General features: G+C 33.1%; 1 protein-coding gene and 1 long non-coding RNA gene across 7 annotated transcripts; one reads left to right on the top strand and one right to left on the bottom strand.

Annotated features, from left to right (window-relative positions):
* Window positions 1-1,192: 1,192 nt before the first annotated feature.
* On the bottom strand, window positions 1,193-18,293 carry LOC110870365 ((-)-kolavenyl diphosphate synthase TPS28, chloroplastic). 3 transcript variants are annotated; one of them, XM_035976437.1, is made up of 13 exons: window positions 18,173-18,293; window positions 17,861-17,932; window positions 16,499-16,834; window positions 16,199-16,382; window positions 15,868-16,082; window positions 15,146-15,266; window positions 8,015-8,079; window positions 7,222-7,448; window positions 6,904-7,019; window positions 5,258-5,356; window positions 2,481-2,826; window positions 1,689-1,871; window positions 1,193-1,610 (listed from the first exon to the last, which is right to left on the bottom strand). In XM_035976437.1, the coding sequence occupies exons 1-13, from the start codon at window positions 18,291-18,293 to the stop codon at window positions 1,407-1,409; spliced, it is 2,289 nt and encodes a 762-aa protein (XP_035832330.1). In that variant the 3' UTR covers window positions 1,193-1,406. The 3 variants fall into 3 exon arrangements, with proteins under 3 accessions (XP_035832330.1, XP_021975245.1, XP_035832460.1); XM_022119553.2 differs by having other exon boundaries at window positions 7,967-8,079; XM_035976567.1 differs by lacking the exons at window positions 6,904-7,019; window positions 7,222-7,448; window positions 8,015-8,079.
* Window positions 11,419-14,398, top strand: LOC110870373. Of its 4 annotated transcripts, none has more exons than XR_002553147.2 (6): window positions 11,419-11,723; window positions 13,405-13,487; window positions 13,564-13,680; window positions 13,756-13,825; window positions 13,945-14,043; window positions 14,174-14,398. It is a non-coding gene; the product is annotated as an uncharacterized LOC110870373 (long non-coding RNA). The 4 variants fall into 4 exon arrangements; XR_004865944.1 differs by having other exon boundaries at window positions 11,420-12,206; window positions 13,405-13,479; XR_002553146.2 differs by having other exon boundaries at window positions 11,421-11,723; window positions 13,405-13,479.
* Window positions 18,294-20,384: the final 2,091 nt, after the last annotated feature.

Below are 20,384 nucleotides of genomic sequence, written 5' to 3' on the forward strand. Positions count from 1 at the left end.
CTGCCAACGACCACCAACGACCACCAACATCAGAAAAGGTCGTAAAAACGTTGAACCACACACGCTCAATGTGGCGTGTTAGTGCGAAGAAATTAGACCGAAACATAGAAAAAAATAACTAAATCGATTTACGACCCGCATGTTGCTACGAATCTATCAAACGGGAAAAATTGACGCGTTGCGACGGGCCGTTCAAACGGGAAAGCACAGACGAAAAAAACGTTGAACCCCACATGTATATTGCGGCGTGTTAACTCCCAAAATTTAAAACGAACCGTAAATCGAAAAATTTGCGAAAGATGAAAATTATGGGGTTAGAAAGTTGAAAAAAAAATGTTGGGGTTAAGTTGTTAAAGATGAAAAGTTTTGGGTTAAAGGTAAAAAAGTCAAAAGGGTTAAAATGTTAAACATAAAAACCTTTAAGTTAAAAATGAAAAATGCCAAAACTTTTTTGAAAAACTCACAATGCATAAATTACAACAAGAGAAAGCAAAAATTGGTTGGAAATTTATAGGTTAGAAATTGTTGCCTATTCTAATTGTATATTTATCTACCTCATTGTTTTATTGTTTGATAATGATTTTGTCACTACTACATTTTGTTGGTATAACAGATTTGATGAACTTTATTTATAGAGGGGTTGAACCATCACAATGTTTCAGTTGGTGGTTATTGCAGTAGATAACTCTCTACAGAAAGATCTAACAGTGGTAACTTAAGTTGCCATGCCACCAATAGTCTTAGTGGCATTGATAGCCGATTGCACTTGACTTGCTAGTTGATACTGATACTGATGATTAGGTATTATTACACCATTGATGGTCAGTTGTCACTAATGACCATTTGCCAATGTTCATATTTTTATATACAACTTATCACCAATTATGTAAATCCGAAGCATTTTCCAGTTTATAACAAACAAGGAAAGTAAAATTTCTTCAATGAGTTCAATCCCCATTAGAGGCATTGCCTCTTGAACTTCACCAGGGTGCCTAGGATCCTAGCCATGGGTTGGTACACCCATGGAACCACCATGGTCTAGGGGCCTTGCCCCTCAGAACCATTAAGGTTCAATGGTGCTCTTGATTTAGCGTATCCTCTACATCTCCTATCTCTTATCAATGTTTATTATACTTTCTCATTTGGTCATAAAGTAAATCCAATTGTACTAAAATGATAGTTGACACTACAATAACCAAAAAAAAACAATGAATATATATTTCGCTAACTTGAAGTTGCGAGAAAGATAACCGTCTTCAATGTAACAAATAACATCACTAATACAAGTCTAGACAATCAGAAGAGGAATTTTGCATCCTATTTTACAAGCTTACTTCAACAATAATTAAATCGAAGATACATTGGCAATCTTCCATCTGAAATAATCAAGTTTCACACAATCACTATCAGATTACATTTTCGAACAATACTTTACCAATGTGTTGGTTTATAGTTTCGGGATCAAATAAAGCTCTGTAGTAGAAAGTTTTGGCCACCATTAAAAACGTCTGCTTCGAAGTAGTATCAAGATCGTCGGGTGAGTCACATAGCACGAGTTGCACAAGTTCTTGCATTTTGGACTCGATCTCAAAGCTTATGGTACGATTACCCTAAACACATGTGTATAGTACTCCATTTGATTAAAAAAATTAACTAAAAGAATACAATGCAATAACATCTTTGCTTACCTTGTGAGAGATTTGGTGACAAATATCATTTATGATGGAGGAGAGACGTTGATATTGAGGATGAGAGAATGACTCATCTAATAAGCATTGGCTGCTACACAGATTTATCGTTTTAACTATAAGTTCAGCTTCTCCTTCTACTTTGTCCACTCCATTTTGTAAGTTTAACAACCACACCTTCCACTTATTTTCATACAATTTAAACATAATGAGAAAAAGAGTTTATGAAGAATATAAAGTATACGTACAATGTTGTGGCATATTCATGATCCATTTTGCTTTTAGATAAGTTAGATTACTGCAATAAGCTATATTTTCATTAAACACACATAACTAAAGCCTAATATTGGTAGAAAAAAATCATAAGCATGGACCAAAATTTGACCTTCAACTTGTGTAACTATAAATCTTTAAGTTGCTCGCTAGACTTTTGAAGCATTCACCGTTAAAACAAACTCAACAATTTCACATTTTTCTATTTGTGATACAAAGCTAACTATAAAATAATTGGTGGACTCATTTTACAAAACCGAGTGAACTGAAAAAGGTTCAAGTTACAAGGACACAACTCTTGTTATAAGGCGTAAAATATAAATGAAAACGTCTCAACGAACTAGACATTTGCACCACATACACAATGTTTACATGTTTATTTAGTTATTTGATTTTGCTTTTTCCGTAAGCTTTTCAGTTTTTCAAATTTTCAATACTTCCCTTTACATCTGTTTGACATAGAAAACTTCACAGATTTCTAGTAGTGAGTACTTATTTCACATATGAAAAATAACTTACAATGCTATGGAGGTGTGGGTAGATATCTACGCCATAAGCCACCCTTGTGTTCAACGAGATCTCGTTGAGGGTTTCATGTAGTGCGTTCATCATCCCGTCCCATGGTTTTCGATTTTTCTCATGGTGTTGTGTGTTGGTGAATTCATATGCAAACGCTTGAATGCCAGTATTCGATAAATGGGGTCTCGCAAAGAATGAGGTAATGGTGTTTACTATCACATTCGTTTTGGCCCAAGCAACTCGTTTGTTGCATCTTTCTGGCTCGAATATGCTTGTTGCTGCCTCATAATAGGAATTTAAAAGTCTAGTGTTTATGGTCTCTTTAATATTTAAATGTGCATACCACCTATTAGAATTTTACAATTGTAACTTTTTTAGAATTTATGGAGAACAAGTATTGGGTACATATAAATACTAGAGTAAAGTTCAATTTCAGCCCCTGTGGTTTACACCCATTCTCACATATAGACCCTATTTGCCAATTTCGACCATTCCAGTCCATGTGGTTGTCAATTGCAATCAATAACACCCCTCTCCCTAAGTATCGTTAGTTGACAGTCCAAATAGATAATTTTGACAGGGGCAAACTTGTAATTTCACCCAAACTACCCCCTGTCAACCATATCAATCCTCAATCTTCTTTTATAAGCATCAATTCACTCCCTTTACCCCAAAAACCCCACCGGCTCCCAATGAAGTTCTCCAATCAACCCCAAGTCCCCTAATTACTACTCTGATCGAGGGCAAGATATTCACATATGCTTTGGTTATGTGATCTAAACAAGTAACATGTACCACATTGCCTTGATTTCTCTTAACAACCTAGTAAGTACTCAAGACAGTTGAATGACGTTGATGAGGTGTAATGTGAGAATCATAATCAAGATTGTGCGGTTTGGAAGTGTTGGTGTTGTTTAGGGTGATTAAAACCCCATATTTATGATGCATATTTTTGGGTTTTAGTTCTTAATGATCAAGGTAAACCCATTTTGCAATTATGTATTTAATATGCAACTTTTGAATGTTTTAAACTTGTAGCTGGAGGTTTATATTGTTATTGTTTTTTGTTTGATATTATTACTGATGTGGGCATGTTACTTTAGGTACTGTTATTGATGGTTCATGTTGGCATAATGCCTTTGATGTGGCCATGTTATTGGTTTTTGTTTGATACTTTCAATCTTGGTAGTAGGACTTTGATGCTGGTTCATATTGTTGGTTTATTGTAGGATTTCGTTATAATGTGGGTGTTGATGGTACAAGACAATTATGCACAATAGGAGTTAGTTATAATGTAGGTGTTGATGGTACAGGACAGTTATACACAATAGATTGTATGGACATATTGCAACATGCTTATTCAGTCAAGGTTGTGATAATCAAGCCTTTAACTTGATCAAAGTACAATAAGATTTAGGCTTTGTTATGCACAATAGGACTTAGTTATAACTTGAACATGGATCATAGACTTTGGTTTGCACAAATAGGATTTAGTTATAACTTAAACAGGTATCATAGACTTTGTTATGCACAATAGGATTTAGTTATAACTTGAACAGGGATCATACATACATTTTGGAAGGCATACCTTGAACTATTTGATCAACTGATCAAACATGTGATAATGAAGCCAGTTCCAAGTTCTAAAAGTAAATCTTAGTAGAAGTTGTAAGGGTCAAACCCAATTCAAGTTCTAAAAGTCAAACCTAGTTCAAGTTCTAAAGGTCAAACGCAGTTTAAGTTGTAAAGGTCAAACCCGGTTCAAGTTATAAACCACATTCAACTCAGGTTACATGTGTTAATCTGTTGTTCTTGTTGTTACTAACATCATTTTGGTGGTTGGTTAATTGGTTTCGGTGGTAAGTTACTAGATTAGGAAAGATTTTTGAATTTGGAGGGAATGTATGAATTACAAATGCAGGGATTGATAAAGTAAATAAACTTGTGGGGGTATTTTAGTCTTTTCATAGGATTACAAACGTCCAATTAGAGAGAGGGATGTTATTGATTGCAATTCGTTGATAAACTTTTGTCTGTAGCTTGTATTCATTTTGTCATGTATCTAATTTGGTCTTTGTATAAACATTCGGTTTTGTTTAGTTTGACTTTGTGTAAGTCAACCAAGTCATGACATCCTCCTGTGTTGACTTGGACAACATTTTGATTTGTATGTTGTTCAATTGACAGTGTTTCATAACAACCGACAATGAATCAATTGACTATGAATAACTGTCGATTGAGTTCAATATGTTTTATCTTCAGACTTGGACTGTCGATTTCCTTGATCAAACGATAGTGAACTGTTGTTTAATGTTGGAGACTGTCGGTTGGATCTTATTGACTGTTGATTAAAGACCTGCATGTATGTGGTATAAGTATCTACATTGTCATTTGTAATAGGTAGAGCATATTTCAGAGAGTGAGGAACATTTCATGTTTGTCATTGTACCGAAACTCTTCTGAAATCAATACAAGTGAACTTTAAATTGATATACTCATGTTATTTATACTCGTGTTATTGATTGTGTTCTTTGCTTGGTTTGATAGATTTACTAGAATTCCGCACTAGTTCTTATATTTACAATAAGAAATATTGTGTTCAAGATCATTTCTGGACCTACACAATTGACAACCACAGGATTTGGAATAGTCGAAATTGACAAATAGGGTCTGTATGTGAGAACGGGTATAAACTACAGGGACTGAAATTGTACTTTACTCTAAGTACTAACCAAATAAAATACCATAAATCAAAAGCTGAATAAGAATTAACATACTTTTGGATATTGGTCCATTCCAATTGATGAATTGTTTGGCATTGATTGTAATCCAATTTGGCCATCTCGAGATACTGGTTATTGCTAATATTTTCCATCCTACATCCACCCATTTAAATAAATTATATTAGCTATAGTACAATTAAGAATTAATAAATTAAGAATTAAGAAATTAAGAAATTAGGAATTAAGAAATTAGGAATTAGGAAAGTTGGTGAATAGTGGACTTGAACTTTTTACTTTTTTTTTTCTTTCTCTGTTAAGTTTTTGTTTGTTATATTTTTATCCCCGAACTTTTAGTATTGACAATTACAACATCTTAACTTTTTAAAGACTTTATAATCGAGTTTTATGTATTTATTTTTATGTAAGTGTCAGTATAAATTGAAGTTAATTTATGTTTAGACGTAAATTTTTTCCGGAAATGAGTTGGGTCGAATATAATATGTTCTTATGCTTATTATTATGTACACTTTTAATTGGTTTACGTTTTGACGTAAATTTTCTTAGAAAATATGTCAAGCCAAATATAATAAGTTTTCGTGCTTATTTTTACGTACGTTTTCAATTGGCCTACGTTTTGATGTAAATTCCAATTAGCAAGTTGTGTGAATAGTGTTTTTATCCTATTGCCTTTTTTGTTTCCTTCTTGTGTTTTTTTCTAGACTTTATTATTATTATTATTATTATTATTATTATTATTATTATTATTATTATTATTATTATTTTACTTTCTTAATGTTTAATGTTGTAGTTTTACGTTTCTTTTCATTAAAGTTGTATTTAGAGTTAATTACACAGATGAACCCTATGGTTTATAGCTAGTTTTGTCTTTGGGTACTAACTTTTTTTAACAGGTTCAGGTTTCATGATTTCAATTTCGTAACACCTTTGGGTACTAACACCAAACTTAGTTAATTTTAATGTTAAATTTCAGTAAATGATTAAAATACCCTTCCATTTTAAAAGGGCCATTTATGTCACTGCTCAATTTTTAATTTCAAGGACCATTTGTGTCATTACTCTATTTTTAGTTATTAGAACGAATACACGCATTTAATCTTTTGTAAGTTAATGAAAATTATTAAAAATATTAATCAGCTTAATCGCGTATTCGTTCTAATAACTAAAAATAGAGTAATGACACAAATGGTCCTTTGAATTAAAAATAAAGTAATGACACAAATGGTCCTTTTAAAATGGAAGGTTATTTTAGTCATTTTACTGAAATTTAACATTAAAATTAACTAAGTTTGGTGTTAGTACCAAAAGGTGTTATGAAATTGAAACCATGAAACCTAAACCTGTTAAAAAAACGTTAGTACCCAAACGCAAAACTAACTATAAACCACACGGTCCATCTGTGTAATTAACTCTTATATTTTAGATAACATTTACGTTTCCCTTTACAATTAATTTAAAATCAGCCCGTCCCCTTGTCTCATTTAAATTTATTTTTATCGTTTTCGTTCATTGTAAAAATGTGTCGATGTTCTTTTGAGCATATTTCTTTGGGTTGCTATACTAAACCAAAATAAATATCGATCAAAACCTCGCAGCGTAGTGCAGAAAATCTTACCAATTTTATATCTAATACGAAATAAAACAAGAAATTAAGATGCATTTCTACATAGATAACCTAACACCTGTAAAGGGTTTTTCCTATCCATATGTCGTCTTCACCTCCATATTGTTCCAAGTAATATCTTGCCTCGAGTCGAGGTAAACTCGCGTACCATGGCACATCAAGCGCGTATACAACCTGTTTATGATTTTTAGAAGCTGTTTATTGGACGCAACGCAAGTCTATTGATAGTTAACTTTTTGTAATAAACATTCACACAATTGATTAGCTTTTATAAATTTACATCGAGATTGTTAGTTGGTAAACGGACAACAAGCTGTGATTAACATAATTTAAAATTTTCACTTTAGTATAATTGATACTATTGTTTGGTACGTACCTCCCCAGGCAAGTCCTTTGTGATGAGCCATTTATCAAGAAGCTCGTTGGTTGATCGTTTTTCAGTCAAGAAATTGTAAGAAAATTTCTTGGCATCATCTAGGATTTTCTCTCCAGGAAAAAGCACTTGAGAAGCTCGATATAGATTGAACATCGCGGTCACAGCTTCTGATGATTGCCCAGGATAACAAACAAACTGTCCATCTTTCTCGAAATGTCGAAGCACATCTATCACGTTTTGTTAAACATTAATTGATCATAATTAGATAACAACATACCAAGCTCGATCATAATTGATCACTTTCTTGGTATTGGTGACTTCTTTTTTTTCTATATTCTTTGACTTGGTATGTTGGTATGCTATTCGTTTTGGAGTCGAGGGTCTCCCAAGAAGTAGTCTCTCTATTCCTAGGGATAGAGGCAAGGTCTATCTACATCTCACCCTCCCCAGACCCTATAAGTAGCTTTGCAATTTGTAGGATTCACTGGGTATGGTTGTTATTGTTGTACTTTTGTATGTTTATTTGACTCTTATATCTGGATTTGGTTTAGGAGCTGGGGGTCTCACTGGAAGCGGCCTCTCTATCCTATGGGATAGAGGTAAGGCTTGCCTACATCCCACCCTCCCCAGACCCTATCTATAGCTTGGCTATAGGTGAGATTATACTGGGTATGGTTGTTGTTTGGTGTTGTAATTAGATAACAACAAAATTTACTCAAGTATTGATTTTTTTGATGAAACTAACCAGGAGAAACCTGATAACCATTAGTTCTTAAAACCCGAAATCCCATACATGTGTCGTCGATATCTGGCAAATTGCAATATCTTGTAATCCCGATTGCTTGTCCGTCCCAATACCTTCAAACATTTGTTATACTAATTATTACACTAAAATAAGATGAACAACAATAATAATTATTACGTTACTTAAAATTAATAATAATTATACTTTAAAACTATAGCTTAGTAAGAATTACTTTTAAAAATATATGTTGATGGTTGTGCAAAAAGAGTGGACATGTTTATGGCTAAATTACAAGTATATTACACACTTGCTATACGTTTACGTTAAAAAATTGTTAAATCCATGCATGTAAAATGATTATAAAATGATCATTTTACCACTAAACAGAAAAAAATAATAAAATATTATTTATTAATTTTTTTTTCTTTAACTGTATAAGGGTACATTCACTACTAGAAAATACACTTCTCTTGACACGCGAACAATGACACACACATATTTTATGACATTCAAAAGTGTAAGTCAAGAAAAAAATGTCATGGTTTACAAAATTTAATAAATCTATGACATTCTTTTTTGTGTGTCATGATTTTAACGTCATAAAAAAAACAAGATTTATCTTGACATGCAAACAATGACACACACTAATTTTATGACATTCGAAAGTGCCTGTCAAGAAAAAAAATGTCATGGTTTTACAAAATTCAATATATTCATGACACACTTTTTTGTGTGTCATCATTTTAGCGTAATAAAAAACAAGATCTATCTTGACACGCGAATAATGACACGCGCTTATTTTATGACATTTAAATGCGTGTCAAGAAAAAATGTCATGGTTTTACAAAATTTAATAAATTTATGAAACTGTTTTCGTGTGTCATCTTTTTAACGTCATAAAAAAACATTATATAAACATAAGAGTTGATTTCCTATAGCAGTTGTTGTTTATGTAATATGGACATCATGGTTAATTTCCAATAGCAAATCATGGGAAAAACTTGAAAACTGTTAAAGAGAAAAAATTGTACGAACTTATGAAAAGTGATATATATCTAATATATATCACTACTAGAAAATAGATCTAATGCAACTTTTTTCAAATAAGTTGCATTTGACTCTAATGCAACTTCAATGAGTACAAAAGTTGCATTAGAAGATCTAATGCAACATTTTTCGTAAGGGTTGCAAGTTTAATTAAAAAGTTAAATGCCATTTTAGTCCTTGTGGTTTGGGTTATTTTGCCAATTTAGTCCAAAGGTTTCATTTTTCGCATGTGGGTCCAAAAAGATTTCACCATTGCCATTTTAGTCCACTGGGTTAATTTCATCCATTATTTCTGTTAACGAGAAGGACATTTTGTCAATAAAATCAGGATTTTAACGAGAAGAAAAGAAGTCAACCTTACCGACTACCGGTGGAGCCGGGGATCTTTGTTTTCGCCACACACCACAATTATCCTTTCGACGTCCGTGAAGTGAAATGATTAGAGATCAATTGTTTGGGGTGATAAAAGGAGACGATCATCCTGTCGTCGAGGGAGAGTGAAGCCATAGATGTTGGAAGGAGGTGAAGGGGACGATGTGGTGGGGGAGACAGACTAATTATGAATATACAAACTAATGAATATACCCAATATCGACGGTATGCCCAATACCCAACTAGTAATTACCCAATAAATACTCGACGGGTATGTGTCGGGTATATACAAAGTTTTTTATGTATATTTTCATTTTCCCTTAACCTTTGTCTTTTAGGGCTTTATTTTAGTAGGTTTGTTATGTGAAAATAACTTTCAATGTGTATCTTTTAACAAACTAATGAATATACCCCATATAGGCGGTATGCCCAATACCCAACTAGTAATTACCCAATAAATACTCGACGGGTATTGTGTCGGGTATGAGACACAATTTTACAACTGGCTATGGTACGAGGGTACTAATGCTCGACCCATTTCAATCCCTACTGTAAGGGTGCGAATATCTAACATGAGACATTAACCTAACACAAGTTTCGCGGGTTTGGGTTTAGTCTAAACGGATTTCGGTCAATTTCAGGTTGAATCCACGAACCCGATTAGCTAAATGGGTCAGGTACATGTTAACCCATTTACATTATATTTTATTTTTTACAATATTTTTTTATGTCATAAATTACGTTAGGTGTGTATTGTCATAAATATAACTTTAAAAGAGAAATTGATATAGTATTTTATAGTTAAATTGTAATTGTATTGTATTGTACTGTATATATGTGTGTTTTTTTATTGTAATAATTTAATTTTAATACATTAATTTGCGATAAAGATATATAAAATTAAAAAATTTGGGTTGAATGGATCGTGTTCGAATCAACCCACTGATATTTGGGTCGTGTTCGGGTTCATATGTATGACACAATTTTCGGGTTCGTAAAAAATTTTAAGGTTGGGCTCGGTTAAACCCTCCAACCCGCGAATAAGACCCGTTTAACACCCCTAATCTCTAGCTATAACGGGTTACTCATGTCTATAAATGAGCATCACTAAGGGGCTATTTGTTTACCTCTTAATGGTTCAGACCTCTACCTGGTTCAGCACTTAATGGTTCAGACTGTTTGTTTCGTAAGCAGATGTCTGTATGGTTAAGACATTTGCCTCTGAATGGTTAAGTATTATATAGAGTCTGAATGGTTAAGACCCTGAATTGGTCAGACATTTGCCTCTGAAGGGTTAAACATTATATTGGATCTTAATGGTTAGACCTCTTACTGGTTCAACACTTAATGGTTCAGACCTCTTACTTAGGGATGAGCTCGGTACCGTCCGGTACCGAAAATCCCCAAAAGTGGGTACCAGTACCGGTACTGAATATACCCGGTTCGGTACCGGTACCGGTATTTGAGGGTAAATACCGGTATCGAAACGGTACCAAAAATGCTAAAAGTCGGTATCGAATCGGTACCGAAAAAGTACCCGTTCGGTAAATTCGATACCAGTACCGGGAACGATTTACTCATCCCTACTCTTACTAGTTCAGCACTTAACCATTTAGAAGCTGCCAAACAGCCCCTAAATCGGTGACCAATAATGACATCAACTACCGAGACTAAATATGTGTGTGGTGTTTTTAAAATATAAAGAGTATAAAAAGTGGTTGTAAGTGGAGGAAAGAGAAAATGTTACTGTTCATCTGTATATTTGGGGGGACACTGTTCACCCCCTATAATTTTTTAATATATTTTGAAAGTGGTTGTGAGTGGAGGAGAGAGAAAATATAATGATAAAGGTATAAAAAATATTATTTAATTGAAAAGGAAAGAGAAAATGTAGTGTTTTTTAGTATAATTTAGGGTGAAAATATGGTGGATTGAATGTGAATGCTCTAACAACAATCAACCAATGGTTAAACATGATTAACCATTACTATGAATAAATGCATGTTATCTCATAAAAATTCTCTAATTTATTTAGAATTTAAACATAAATTCATTTTAATTTCCCTCTGAATGAATGAAATTTCAATCCCCGCTCAAAATCTCTATCGCATTCAAATCTTTCCCCAAAATATCCATATGATCCCAATTTCTAACCCTAACTGTGACCTAAGCAAATTTCAATCTTAATTTTTTCTTAGTATTGAAAGGGGCTGCGGTTGATGGTGGTCATGGAGGAGCAAGGCAGATATAATATAACCAACCACTCATTGACTGTGTTTTCTAATGTGATGGGTGGAATAAAGGTACAAGAATGAGAATCCCGACATCATATTGCGAGGTAATGAATCATAAATGTCTAAATTATGCACAATAGATGATGCTTTTCTAGCAGAATCGAACCATAAAAAATCCCAAATTCACCACAAAAGGTGATGTCCTTTTCTAGCGTTTATTGATCGGATGGCACGTGTTTGGATATAACAAAGTGAGTATATACTATTTGAACCTCGGGTTTGTGAAAATGCTGGTATACTAAATCTAATGACTCATAATATGTTAAATCCTATTTCATGCCCACAAGGTGTTTGTGAAAATGCCACAATCATAATATAGTTCTTGATTTGTTTAGTAACTAGAAGCTCAAAATAAGTCAAGCATAAACGAGCTCGCGCCCATACCAAAATTTGAGCCCATCAAATTAGTGCACTCGATTCCGAGCTTCATATTTTGAGCTTGACTATCGACATTTCTGTCATGAACAAGCCTTTTATTTCAAGCTAATTGGCCATTGGGGTAACTGGTAACAAGAGGCATTAGAAAGGTGAACCAACATTCTAGTTAAGACGCTCTCATATGTAGTCATAATTGCTAGATAAACACACTTTGTGCTTATATTAGTTATATGGTAGGGGTGTTAACAGGCCGAGCCAAGCCCGAGTTCAACCAAGCTTGATCTCAGCTTAGTTTCCATTTCTAAAGCTCGGGCTCGGCTCATCTTATCATCTGATTTATATACTGGTATAACTATTTTAATACATATCTATAATTATAATGTGTGTGTGTATATAACATATGGTATACTATTTAGTTTTTTTATCGTAATTTTATTATAATGAATTATATAAATACCAGGCTTACGGCTTACCGACCCTTCTCAAGCTCGATACATGAAGCTTTGACTCGGGCTTGTTTTTTAAACAAGCTTATTTTTAGGCTCAAACCTGGCTCAATGACTGTTAATCATTTGAGGGCTAGATAGGAGGGGTGTTCAAAAACAGTTGAATTAAACTGTATCACCCAAATCAAAGCAAGTCAACCGGGTAGAGATCCCAACGGTTTGTTTTCATGGTTTGCCGGTCTGGTGGTTTTGATGGTTCGACCCAATTTGAAACTTGGAACCAGCCGTTTAAGCTTTGTTATTCTTTTTCTTTTTTTGGAATATGTAGTTATGTATATGTATTATCACCATGAATCATCTTTTGTTATTTTAAATATTTTTATACAAGCTAATGATTTAAAGAAAAAAAAATCTTTTAAACCGTCAAAACCGAACCAGTATACCGACAAACTGGACGGTTTAGCTCAATCAGGCCGGTTTGGTTTGTTGTTTCTCAAAACCGTAGCTAGTGGTATGGTCTAGAATTTCATAAAAACCAGTTGAACCAGACGATGAACACCCCTACTAGACAGGTCAACTTGTTTAGCTCAGCTTTAACCATAAAGACCTTTGAAGATCTAAATTATCTCCCAAGAAACCTTACTTCCAAGTAATATTCAATTGACAAAATTAAGAATGGTGTTTTTATTTACGTAGAATTGCTATCACAAATGTAGTGTGTAGATGATAATTAAAAATAGTAAAGAACTTACCTTGTTGTAGGTTCTTCTACTAGATGCCTTTTACTTCAAAGTGAAACATGGTTTTATATAGGAACACACACATACAGGTGGTTATGATGAAGAGAATAAATTACATGGAATTTGTCTTTTATTACTTAATTTGTCTTTGGATCATGTAGAAATAGGTTGTTGTTGTGACATGGAATCGAATTCTGGTTCGGATCGTGATGAAGACGAGAACAAATCACAAAGAGGTCCGAAGGTTTGATTTTCCTTTTAAATAAGTATTCGTAAAGGTCTATTATCTTAATTTATTTTGATTGAATTTTGGATTTTAGATTTTGAAGAAACCATTGGGTGTTGGCAGTACTAAACCTGAAAACAACTACTTGCTATTATCTTGATTCCTTACGGCCTAGAAGTGTCGATGAGCAGTTGAGGCAAATTATTGATACGTAAGTAATAAAAATTATCATAATGGATGATAAAAGAGTTGGAATATACTTTGATATAATTTTGATTTTTTACAGGGCAACGGCCGTGTATGCTTCAGAAAGTGGTGCCAACATAAGGGTTAAACTCGTATGGATTAACGCTAGGGTAAGCACTTAATCCCTTATGTAAATTGTGGTTGTAATGATATGGTAAATATTGACACCCTTTAGTTTAAACTTAAATCACAATGGTTTCACATTTCTTGATATTTTTAATTGTGGTAGTGTCCACGTCAGCCAGGAGGTACTTAATGCGGCTACTATGTGATGAAGTTCATGAAGGAGATAGCTTACGAAGGAGTTGAAATACTTGACAATGATAACGTAAGTTTAGGCATATTTTAGTCTGTATATTAGAGAAATATGTACTTATATATCCAAACAAATGCTTAAGTTCATATATTAGGATTAAATTCTAATTTTTAAGATTTATTTTATTTAATTGTTGTCTCAGGTTGGGAAAGGAGTAGAAAAATACTCGGCTGCGGATATAGATGACATTCGTGAAGATTGGTCGACTTATGCGGTTAACTCTATTTTTAAGTTATAAATCGTATTTTAGGTGTTGATAATGTATTGACAAACAATTCTTTTTTTGTTAACGTTAAAATATTTGTAGTATACTTGACAAATGATTATGTAATGGATTGTTTTGGTATATATATATGTGTATTTGTTTTATGAAAAAGATTTATTGTTTTTGTTATTATACATGTATCCAGGGCAAATTAGTAATTTTATAAAAAAAATTGATACAATTAAAAGCATGACACGCGTAAATGAATGTCATACGTATGTGTTATAAATGCTTGTCATGAACGTGTGTCATTAAAAAATGTCATAAAATGAGTGTCATGAATGCGTGTCATAAAATAAGTGTCATGAATGTGTGTCATGAATGCGTGTCATTAAATGTGTGTCATTAAACGTGTGTCATAAAAACATGACACACAAATGCATGTCATGTTAATTTTATGACTCCTCAATCAACGACTCGCATTTGCGTGTCATGAAGACCCTTTTATGACACGTAATGCATGTCAAGAAAGGTGTTTTTTCTAGTAGTGATTAGTTATTTTTATTATTTACGTAACCGTTTGATTGGTGCAGAGGCGTAGCTTTCAAGGGGCCATGGGGGACCCTCAAACTTTTCGCTCAGTAGTGTTATGTATGTACGTTTCGTATAGAATTTGTTAGATATATACGTTTTCGACTCTCCGGTTTTATAAAAAAAATTACTTATATATAATTTTTAGATCTGGTGACTTCCGACCCCTCGGTGAAAATTTTCAAGCTTCGCCATTGGATTGGTGTGAACTAAATCCATAACTTTGAAATAACCAAAATCATGGCTGGGCAGTTTACTCCAAAATTAGCAATAAAATAAGATGATTTTCAAAGTTTAGGTTAATTGTCATATATATACCTGTATATATAATCAGTACACTCCTTGATCTCAGACTGAAAATACCGTGCGATTCCAAGACGTTGCAGCCGATCAACCATCCAAATTTGTTCAAATATTTCGACTGGGTATACATGCGGAACTGCATCGAGTTGAGTTGAGTATCTTTATTAACTATATTCACATAAAAATATGCCAAATTGTGTGATAACTCATTATTATAGTTACATCATAATTGTAACTTTTATAGATTTATGAACTTTTATAAATCCCAAACAATATTAGATTTTGAGGTAAACATGCAACAAGCTGCGCCGCTACCTCTTTTTGAATAGCAAAACTAAGTCTTTTAAAAACTACGTCCATAGAACTCGGGGTCATAGCATTACTATGCATGATCCTTTGAACTCGACTAAGAAGGCCTACGGTCTCTGACGCCAGGAAACCAAAAGTATCAAAAGCAAATGAGATAAACACGTGCTGGTTGTCAAGGCACACTTTCTCGTGTTTGGTCACTTTACCCGAAACAGCCTGACCCGCCGTGAAAGCACTACCCCCTAAGTCCACAAGGGGGAAACCCCTGTTAGATCCACACATGCATGTTTTCCTCCGACCCATCCAAAGACCAGAATGTTGGCTGGTCGAAGGGTAGATCTCCCTTCCCAAGGGTCAGTTATCTAACGAACTAGTTGGACTCACTATTTTTTACCACTTAAATAACTAAAATGCATGATATTAGTTACCTCCCCCTTTGAACTTGTGAACAAGATTGGTCAAATATGTAAGACACTTTTGATCTTTAGTTTGCATGAATGAAAAAGCAGTTGCTGATGGAGAGTAGACAATGGATCCATTTTCTGATTGAAGTTTTAGAAGCTTGTCCCATTCCAAATCTTTCATCCCCTCCAAGCTATAAATCATGATCGTTGGGGTGTTGTGAACTTTTTCTTTTGGGATCCTTTCAATATTAGTAATTAAACAAAAAAGATCATAGGTTAGTAATTAATTTCAAGTGTCTTGTATTTTGATTTCAAGTTTATTAAACGATTAAACAATGGTAATTAAGGAACTAACTTTAAAAGCTTCCTTTCTCGTCGTTTGTACATCTCTTTTATGACGGGTGAATCATTTGGCACTTTTAGATCTAGTTTCCCCGCGAGTTCAATGAGTGCAGGGAACACTAATTCCAAACCATGTGTCTTGTGTTCTTCATTCTGGTCTCCAAGCTTGTATATGTTGTCCTCCACAAAGTTTAGTCCTGCATATCGTTAAACTAATAATGCATGTTGCGATGAAATTTCCATGAAGTTAATTATTTTGTGGTGTAAAATAATTCGTGTGGTGTAATGACCTCACAATTTGTAAATTTCTAACCTTTTTTGCACTTATCTGGATGGACTTTCCACGTAGTTAAAGCAATCACGCAAGCCAACGTGTTGACAAGCCTATCAGAAATAGAAAATATCATGGATTCGCCCCATGAGCCATCGAGGAGTTGATGGTTTGCGATCCACTCTAGACTTGATGGGAATTGAGGACCACCACTTTGTTCATTGACGCCTTCTATAAGTGCAACCCAAGCTGTATCATAAGCCGAGGGAGATATCACTCCGTCATCCACTGAACCGAAAATTGACTTGATGGATTTAACATAATTCTTAATAGCATGATCCTCTTCCACAAACGGCATTTCAATATGTTGTAGTACATCTGCACAACCTTATAAGGTTAGGGCAAAGGGTCACATTGGTGACTCGTAAATTTGAGAAGCCATAGAGAGGGGGTGAAATCTGTGACCACGGATAGCCATAGACGAGCATCGTGAGAAAGGGATGGGGAGAGGGAGGAGAGAAGCATGACAAACTGACGGGAGGATGGTTAGTAGATGGTACCCATCCTCTCGCGTTGAAGATGGTCTAACAATTTTATAATATTTAATTACTAGTTTAGAACCCCATGTTATAGTTATATCTTTAAAATATCTCGTCTACTGCACGAGTTAAATAAATAGTATGTAATCAATTAACACATACGGTCGTCAAGATATATATTTGAATGCTAAATTCGATGTACTATGTACTTATTAAAATTTATTTCTTTTGTTTATTATTAGGTTAGAAACATGTGTATTACACGTGGTAGAACCAATGAAATACTAAATGATTATTAAAAAATGAAAAAAATAAAAGAAATAATAAATAAATAAGAGAGTTCCATTAAGTTTGTGATTTAATATTATTTTCTTATTATGTATCCTATTAAATATTAAATAATAATAGTATTAAAAAAATTATTTAACTGAATCTAATTTAAATGAGAATTAAAAATTTATATGTTTGTCTGGTTCTATAAGAAAATAAAACTTCCATCTCCTAAGGAGAGGGAGAAAATACAAATTACCTATTATTATTAATTTAAAGTTTGATAAAAAAGTTATTATCCTTATCTAAATTATATTTAGTTAAACTATTGTTTAATAAGAAAATGAAATTGAAAAATAAGATAGGGAGATTCTTAATTCAATGTTTGATAAAAAAAATTGTTATCCCCATCTAAATTATTTTAGTTAAAATATCTTTTAATAGGAAAAAGAAATTAAAAAATAAGATAGGGAGGTAGAGAATAGAGATTTACGTATGTCAATTTTTTTTCATTTATTAATATTGAAAGATATCATTGTGCTATCAAAATCCAAAACACCTTACTCATAAAAAATCTATATCGCTATTCACATACCTTTTTCGTAGGGTTTGAGGATGGCTTGACACTTAAAGTTTACAGATTTTATGTGACCTACAAAATTGTAAGCTGAATAAACAAATATATTAGTAACCATCAAATAAAATTTACAATCATTTTGATGAAATTTACACTTTACTTTGAAAAACCAAGCTTTTGTGGTAAGTTAATTGTTTATGTTAATTATTTTTTTGAACATTGTTGCTAGCTAATATAAAAATGTAAACAAGAAAAAAAAAATTTAACTATAAAAAACATATCTAATTTATGTTATTCATATAAACATAAGAACAACTGAACAAGACATACAAAAGGTGAAGAAGATGCCCGTAGAGGAACAAGTGGGACAAAAAGTGGTGGTTTGAGATAATCGACGGCGGAAAACGGTGGCATTAGTGGTGGTAGGAGGTGGTGAGTTGATGATACCCATATCGCTTATAAATTTTTATGTTTATAGTAATTTGCTTAATTCTTGGAAAGACTAAGCCATGCAACCAACAATTATAGGAGTATATACGAATCTTTGCTTTTTTTTAATAATTCAAGTAATGACAAAACCACCCGGAATTCTAATTGCAAAGACCTAGCCATGCAACCAAGAGTATATACGAATCTTTGTTTTTTTTAATAATTCAAGTAATGACAAAACCAATCGGATTTCTAATAACTCAAATGATGAAATAATAATTTATAGGAATATTAAAACATGTTTTCAATAAATCAAGTAATGAGACTTAACATGTTTTCAATAAATCAAGTAATGAGAGAGCATCTACTTGAGAGAGCATCTACTAGGAATAACTAACGTTTCCTCAGTAAATTAATCAAGTAATGACATAAACAATTGAGTTAAATGCCTGGTTAGTTCGTGTTGTTTGTGAAAATTGCAGACTTGGTTCCAATGGTTTACTAATTATACACTTGGTTTCAGTGGTTGCTATTTTAAATGCGGGTAGTCCTTATAACTAACTTATGTTAAATTATCCAGTTAAATTTAATAATTTATTGTAAATGATCAAAATACCCTTAATTATTAAGAAAAACAAAAATAAAATTAGTTTAATTAAAATAACATATCTTTGTGGGTCCAACCTCACTTCTCCTTCTCCAAACCACCGTTAGACCATGCGTAGTGGGAGGTTTTTTTTGGGTTTTTCCCCCCTAAAAAAGGCCCTTTTTTCCACCCGGGGGGCGTTTTTTTTCAAACAATTTGCTTTTGGCGTGCTTTATTCCACCCTCAAAAAACCTAACCCCCCACCCCCCCCCCCCCTCCTAAAAACCTAACACCCCCTCCCCCACCACCAAAAAAAAAAAAACCTAAAAAAAACTAAACACCCACCACCACCACCACCCAAAAACCTAAACCCCCACCCCCTCTTCAAAAAAAAAAAAAAAAAAAAAAAAAAAAAAAAATGGGTGGGTGATGGGGGTGGGGGTTTAGGTTTTTGGGTGGTGGTGGATGTTTAAGTAGTTTTTTTTTTTTTTTTTTTTTGTGTAGTGAGTTTTTTTTAAAAGCCTTCGTACCCTTCTTACAATTAGGAGCGTTTGTATTTGATTCTAATCCTTAAAATCAGATCTCTTTTATAAATCCCAATTTGAAAATAATATTTTTTCAGAAAAAGAAAAATATGGCGCTTATACAAAATTAGCTTCCAATAAAAAAACAAACTTTATATTACGTATGTATAATATCTTATTACACATATGTAATAGATGTTATTCTAATATGTAATTTTTCATATTACATGCTTAATATGATATGGATAAATTTATCAAACAAAGTCTCTTAAATCTAGAAGTGTACAAAGACACAATACATCGCAAAATATAACATAATGCTGAGAAAAAAACCACAATGAATCGCAAAATTACACAATATAGTTGTTTTGTTCATAATATAGTTATCAAGATACCTTTTTCTAACGGCAATTTTTTTTATTCATGTCGTCTGTGTGACTTGAATCCAAGACCTCCCCCTCTTAAGGTGTTTAAAGGTTTTGCCTTTGTCAAGATACTTAAAATACAGACCAGATTATGAATAAAATATGAAACCATAACCTGATTATGAAAATTAGGGACAAAACTTTGTTACATGCAAAACAAAAGAATATAGAACCATATAAAAGATTGTTACTATTATGTAGATTGCTTAATGTTACAAAACCAAGAAACAAAGCACCAAGACTGAAAACAAAACTTTTTAAATTCATAACTTTTACACTAATTGATTATTGAACTGTTCATTGATAAATTTTTAATAATAGCTCATTAACATCTAAATTGTTTGTTTTGATCAGGGCGAACCCAAGCATAGTTCAAGGTGGGCGGGCGCACCCCCAGGAAAAAAAAATTAGTGCTAAGTTCCGTCGAAAATCTCGTTCGCACCCCTTGGAATTTTTTGTCCGCACCCCTTGGAATTTTTCGACCGCACTCTTGAAATTTTTCGTCCGCACCCCTTAGGTAAAAAGTGTTATCAATTTATATTTTAAATTTTTTAGTAAACTCTTATTTAAAAAAAAAA

The sequence above is a fragment of the Helianthus annuus genome, chromosome 1, assembly GCF_002127325.2.
Source record: "Helianthus annuus cultivar XRQ/B chromosome 1, HanXRQr2.0-SUNRISE, whole genome shotgun sequence".
Classification (NCBI taxonomy): Eukaryota; Viridiplantae; Streptophyta; class Magnoliopsida; order Asterales; family Asteraceae; genus Helianthus; species Helianthus annuus.